General features: G+C 42.7%; 1 protein-coding gene across 4 annotated transcripts in view; it reads left to right on the forward strand.

Moving 5' to 3' along the window:
• The window catches only part of LOC110215759 (gasdermin-A), a 15411-nt gene extending 8617 nt beyond the window's left edge, over window positions 1-6794 (forward strand). Inside the window, exons 7-14 of one of the 4 annotated variants that reach the window (XM_020997519.2) lie at window positions 263-359; window positions 763-810; window positions 1582-1605; window positions 2454-2486; window positions 3015-3169; window positions 3667-3781; window positions 3911-3984; window positions 4529-6794. In XM_020997519.2, the coding sequence (XP_020853178.1) occupies window positions 263-359; window positions 763-810; window positions 1582-1605; window positions 2454-2486; window positions 3015-3169; window positions 3667-3781; window positions 3911-3984; window positions 4529-4771 (789 nt within the window). In that variant the 3' untranslated portion in view covers window positions 4772-6794. The remainder of the gene's footprint in view (window positions 1-262; window positions 360-762; window positions 811-1581; window positions 1606-2453; window positions 2487-3014; window positions 3170-3666; window positions 3782-3910; window positions 3985-4528) is intronic. The other 3 variants (XM_020997520.2, XM_020997521.2, XM_020997522.2) reach the window with 3 other exon arrangements.

The raw sequence follows: 6794 nt of genomic DNA on the forward strand, positions 1-6794 counted from the left end.
AGAGGAAGAAGAGAAGCACCTGTGAAGCCCTTGAGTCAGGATCAGCCCAAGAACAGGTTTGCCCAGCGAGGGTAATGAGTCTGAGTCAGCAAAGGAGATGAAGGTAGTTAGAGGAATTGTTAGTGGAAACTGATGGAAGGGCTTTGAAGTGGATGCCACAGAAGTTGGCCTTTTGTGAACAGCAACTAGGGAGGGAAGGGCAGGGAGCAAATTCAAACTGAGGGTGTCTGCAGGTTTCCTGATCTGTGTTTTCTAATCCTAGGGGTCTGTAGACCACAAGGAGGCTATCACCATCCCCAAGGGCTGTGTCCTAGCCTTCCGAGTGAGGCAGCTGGTAATCAAAGGAAAAGATGACTGGGGTGAGTAGAGGCCCAGGGAATCAGGGTCCCTCTCCTACCAGGAGTCTGTTGGGCCCTCTTCCCAATTCTTAAGTGTCCTTGATTCTTTCTTCTGGGAGCTGTGGAATGGGTTGGGAAGAACAGGGAAATTATGTTTCAAGTAATGCAGCCTAGAGATATGGTCTGTGAGATGGGGAAAGGCAAAATAAAATACCTGAGATCAAATCCTGAAAGAATGTACTGCCCCTTTCATATTGGTGTTGTTTGGTTTTTTTAAACCTTACATAAGACGAGTTAGTGACAATCTGGAGGGAAACCTGCTTGATTCCAAAGATCCCTAAAAGCCTTTGCGTAGGAGAAAGTGGAAAGTGCCAGGCGGCAGCTAACAGCACCATTTCTTTCCTCTCTCTCCTCACCCCTCCAGACATTCCTCATGTCTACAACGAGAACCTGAAGACTTTCCCTACTGAAGGTGAGTAAAACTGCTCCCAAGCAGAAAGTCTACAGTCTCCCTATCACTCTGGCCTCTGAGGCTCTATCCCTCAGCAGCCCCTCCCTTCCTTCCCCAAAGCCTTTGGATGTCTTGCAAGTTCTGTAACCTCTCTGGGCCTCAGTCTTGTCATCTGAAAAATGGAAGAGTTGGACTAGTTGATCCATCAGATCCCTTTGATCTCTAAATCAGGGGATCCTAACCTTTTCTGAGTCATAGGAACCTTTGGCACTCTGGTAAAAACCTATAGACCTTATCTCAGAATGTTTTTAAATGCATGAAATAAAATACTTAGGATTTCAAAGGAAGCCAATTATACTGAAATAAAGCTGTAATTTTTTCCCCCTGTCCATGTCACAGAACCCTTCTGAAATCTATCCACAGACCCCTTGAGGGGTTAATAGACCCAACACTCTAAACCTGATTCTATGACTTTCTTCTATTAACCCCCATATCTTCACAGTTTTCCCCTATTATCCTCTAGGTCCCAGATTTTGAGGGGAGAGAGAGGAGGATAAAGATAAAATGCTTTTGTTTGTTCTCTTAGACCAAAACAAACAGAGAAACAAACAGAAAGGCAGAGCTTGAACATTCACAGAAGCAGAGATGTTTGCCCCCAAATTGTGAGAACAGGTGCCAACAGTATGTTTTTGTAATGACCACTAATAAAATGTTACATTATAAAATGTTCCTGAGGGGAAAAAAAAGTAGAAGTGGATGTTATGCTGATGTATTTTTATTTTATTTATCCAGAAAAGCCTGAAGAGAAAATCTCCTGTAAGTGTGTTTTCATTCATATTCGTTCACTTTTCTTTACTCTGACTTTCAATATACCAACCTTTTCTCATCCATTTTCTTGTGGAAATGCTAGGAGCTCAGGAGAGATGGTGCCCCAAAACTGAAGCTTTATTTTTCTTTAAAAAAAAAAAGCCATGATTTCCAAATTATTCACAGAAGTGGGAAATCTTTAGGGAAGATCCTCTGCTCTCTCGGGCCCATGTCCTCAAGATTCCAGAGGCAGTGACTCTTTTTTCACCCATTAACTATCCAGTATCCTTCTGGGTCAAGGCCTGGAATTGCTGCTGCTGTAAAGGCCATGTTAACACTGCCACTGACCAAAGACTTAGCTCTCTCCTTTCCCCTACCCCACCAAGTTCTCCACCCAGCATGACTCTGTTCCCTTGTTACCTTCCAGAGAAGCTAGGAATGGTGAGACAGTGGTTCTCAAAAGGACAGGACAGAAGAGGCAGAGCCCAGATGGCAGAGTAAAAGCAGTGACTTGCTTGAGCTCTCCCCCAAACCCCTCCAAATACCTATAAAAAAAATGGCTTTAAACAAATCAAAAGGACAGGACCTTCTTAGAAACAATTAGAACACATTTCCCTACTCTCAGTGTTATGCCCACATGTTACACCTGAGTGGCCTTGAGCAAGGGATCACTTAATCTTTGTGAACCTCAGTTTCCTCATCTGTAAAATGTAAATAATAATAATAGTAAGGGTCAAATGAGATTGCATATTTAAAGTATTTTGTAAACCACAATATGCTATATAGACATGAGCTTTATATTGGTAACATGCTTCAGGCTGACACTCTTATCCATTTGTTTTCCTTTCTCATTTCAGTTATCCAGACATCTGATATTTGTAAGGAGATTTGTGAGTTTTCCCTATAAGCATGCAGGAGAGGGAAGAGCTGCTAAATCTCAGGTCCCAGAGGTCTAAGCCATTTCCAGAGTCAAAGGTCCTCTCTGATGCCAACTAGAAACATCCTTGGGTTTCAGGCTGCAGGGCAAACCCTCCATGCATGGTTCAGTCTGTCCCCTAGTTGTCACATAGCCTATCACCTTCTGGACAAGTCCCACTGTGGCCACTGCCATCTCCCTGAGAAGTTATTCTCTTCAGCAGCCAGGGGGAAAACAGTTCTCTGATCTCAGCTTCAGATAAGGATTGGGCTCTCACTATTTCTAAAACTAAGCCAAGGGAAACGAAAACAAATCAAGTCCAATGGATTATTTTATAGGTCTCAGAATAAGAGAAGAGGGAGGGCCCAATCCAAGCTAAATGTGAGGATCTGAATGGAGGAGTACCAAGGAAAAAGAAACTATTATGGGCAGGGTACCAGATGAAAGGGGTTTGGGATTAGGTAAAGTAAGGAATTGTCTTCTGTTTTTTCTGCATACACAGCTGAAGTTCCAGAAGATTTTGGGTCACTTAAGAAAGAAGTACAAAGTGAGGCCCAAGAGGTGGACAAGTTGAGCAAGGAAGGGCAGGCATCACTACTCAAGTCCCTCAGAAGCCTTCTGGGGAAGAAACAAGACCTGCAAGATTTAGAGCTCTCGGTGAGACACTGAGACCCAATATAATGGGAAAAGGTTTGGGGGATGGTTAGGCTCTGTGAAGAGGGGAGGCAGAGGGAGGCAGTCCTGGGGGAAAAGGTAGGAGAGCACTCATAATTTACCAGATACAGAAGGGAAAATTAGATACCCTTTTCAAAGCTGGCTACTCGCCCTGACAGGCCATTGCTGCTCCTTCCTCACTCCTAAAAGAGAGAAAACAATGGAGGTCCTTCTCCAAAGCATATGCTTCATTGCCCTCCGGAAATTTACTGTGAGGGAAATAAGGTTAGCAGTGGGTGTGAGGGGCACATCATTAGAATGAGATTGGAAGCGACTAGTTTGGAACCTTCTTCGTAAGAAAGGGCTCTGGGTTCTAAATCGGAAAGGATGAGCCTTTGTGTAAATGAATCATTTACAAAAAGTCTACAAAATATGTAGCCATGCTGACTGCATTATATAGGAGGGACAATAGATCAGATGGTTTTCTCTTTCCCGCACAGTTTGAAGAAGCTCTGAACAAGAGGCATCCTGTGTCCCTGGAGGCTAGCCCAAAAGACATTGAACTCTCCCGTGACGTTGTGGAAGGCATTCTGTATTTCCTTGGAGCCCTGACAGGTAAATGTGAGAGCACCCCAGAAAGGGAGGTGGAAGGGCCAAGACCATGTAGAAGGTCCTCAGCCCCTGAGAAAGCCTCTCCAATGGCCCCCTTTATTCAACCCACACAACAATGCTTCTTGTTTCCAGAGTTGACTGAAGCCCAGCATAAACTATTAGCAAAGTCCATGGAGATGAAGATCTTGCCCCAGCAGCTGACACTGGTAAGAGGAAATGGGCCCAGCCAGGAAAGTTTGGGGAGAAGGTGGCCATAGACCAGACTTCACTGAGGGACAACAGAAAACATGATTTTTTAATGAGAAAAGGGAGTGTGGAGGTACCTGCCCCATTCCAAAAGCTAAGACCTCAGAGATCTGTTAATCTAAACCCTTCGTTTGATAGATGATGAAACATAGCCCCAAAGAAGGGACTGGCTCCATAGCTAATACATGACAAAGCTAAGACTGAAATCCAAGTGTTCTGACTCCCAAGTTCAGCAATCTTGTCACTGTACCATGCACTTCCTCCTCCCTCTCTCTGTGTACTTCCTTCAATTCAGGAACAGGGTGACAACAGCATACCTGTCAGTCTCACAGGAAGAGTTAAGCAGTGTGAAGTTGAACCATTCTCTGGGTTTCATTGCCTAATTATGAGGAAAGGGGCAGAAGGGGAACGGGTCCTTCTTGAATGTGTGTGTCTGTCTGTCTGTCTTTGGAGGAAAAGAGAAGAGGTTCTCAACTTCTTTTGTTTACATTGTTTTTCTTCTAGGTGGAGAGTATTATGGAGCAGAATTTTCCACGCACTGAGGAAGGTTTATTTCCCCTGAAGCCTGAGCTACTATCCTCCCTGGGGGATGAGGAATTGACCTTCACTGAGGCTCTGGTGGGGCTGAGTGGCCTGGAAATGCAGAGATCAGGCCTCAAGTATAACTGGGACCCTGACACACTCCCCCAGCTCTGTGCCCTGTATGCCAGCCTCTCCTTCCTACAGCTCCTAACCAAGCACTCTTAAACTCCTCTTCCCCCTGCCTCTCTTCTCTTAGACTACCTTCCCTCAAGCTCCTTTTTCTCTGTTCTTACTGCTATAACATTCAGAACCACCAAATGACACTGTTGCTGGAGATGAATGAAACCTCACTCATATGGAGTATTTTAAGCCAAGGGCCCTAATCTCTGCCTCCCTGCCACTGTCCATCAGTTGAAATTTAAACCCTCTAAAAGAGGTGGTTGCTTTAAAAAAAAGAAAACTAAAGATCACTTAGATAAGGAAAAGTATTGCCTACCCCACTCACTTTCACTTGCCCTCCCTCCCAAAAAAACACTCATTAGAATAGCAAGAATGGAGTTTCTTTATCTTTTGCTTTGTTTTTAATTATCATATGTGAATAATTCAATCCAGAAAGGGAAATATAATGTAGTCAGAATGGCTACATATTTTGTAGACCTTTTGTAAAAGATTCATTTACACAAAGGGCCTACAGATACTTTACAGGATTTTCTCACTCTTTTGCCTCATGGTCCCTACCCGAGGCACCTGAAAAACCATCTATATGATACCTTCCAATATACTGAACCCCATTTCCTTACGTGATTCTCAGGATTTCAAAAGAAAATGTTATTAAAAAGAGGAAAACATTCTTGAATTTGAATCCCAAAGATATGTCAGTTGTGAGCCCCATCCAAATACTAGGACTTCTGTAGCAAATCACTCCCCTACCTAGTTCAGTCTTGACTTACTGCTTCCCATGGGGAGCAAAGTGAGGGTGAGAATAGATTTATTTTCTCTCTCTCCAACTTCTTGCCATTCCACATTTCCAGGTCAATCCACCAGTGTGTCAGATGAAGTGAGGACAAGACTCAAGAGATCTTTGTGTCCTTACGTCCCCACCCCAAGTAAAACAAACGAAAGGAAAAAAAAAACAAACCCTGAACTCCAGAATTCCACTTCTCTTCCCAATTGTCAGGACTGCTCTCTGTAGATCTCCCCTTCTTTTTTTCTGCTCTGTCTCCATTAGTTACTATCGCAAACCATCACCATGTATAACTTCTAGTGGATACAATTTATTCTCTCCAGTTATTCAATCATTGAAGGAATGCAGAAGAGAAAAAGGTCCCAGGACCAGATAACATTACAAACATTAATAATGCTGCAAGAGTATTTACAAACTACTTGGAGGAAACATCAATGTTCCATGGACATTTTGAGAACTACTGCTCAAAAAACAAGGACAGAAACCAACAGGAGTTGAGAGAGTATGAAATATCATGTCCAAAAATGGGAAACATCTCCAAACAGAATCCAATCAGGAGCCCTTTGAGGATTATGAGACTAGATAGAAGATGCTGGAAAATCAAAGACCAAGACGTCAGACATTATTTTCAGAAGTAGCAGCAGTACAACCTTCCAAAATGATTCAGATAGATGAAGAATCTAAACTGAATGAAGGGAAAAACCCAGATGTAAGATTAACCCAGAAAATTCTGGTCATTGTCTTATGAAGGGTCGTGTCTTCATTTTCATTCCGTCTTTTCCCTCAGCCTTGTCTGATTAGAAGTGGTTGTGGCTTAGAAAGACAACTGGCTGATGTAATATGCATTAAAACCTAATAAAAAGTCTTGGCTTCACCCTGCCTTAACTGGGGTTTTAACTAAATTAAAAAATAAAAACATTGAAGCCACAACTAATATGCCAGTCAACAACGCTTTATTAAGCACTTACTATGTGGCTAGACACTGTGCTAAGTGCTGGGGATATATAGGTTAAAAACAGTCCCTGTGTTCTCAAGGCGATCATGAGAGAGACAATATGCAAACAACTATGTTCAGAGAAGATATATACTGGATAAACCAGAGGTAGTCAGAGAGAAGACACTAAGATTAAGAAGGTCTGGGAATGTTTTATTGGAATGGTTTAATGAGATATTGCAGAAAATCCAGTTTATCTTTCAGTAGGAGAAGGTATCATTGTTGGGAGGGAGGTTGTTTCTTAGAAATGATTATGTCAAAATAAAACCCATTAATTTCAAAAACCAAAA

This window comes from Phascolarctos cinereus, unplaced genomic scaffold, assembly GCF_003287225.1.
Source record: "Phascolarctos cinereus isolate Bilbo 61053 unplaced genomic scaffold, phaCin_HiC Scaffold_5;HRSCAF=322, whole genome shotgun sequence".
Lineage (NCBI taxonomy): Eukaryota > Metazoa > Chordata > Mammalia > Diprotodontia > Phascolarctidae > Phascolarctos > Phascolarctos cinereus.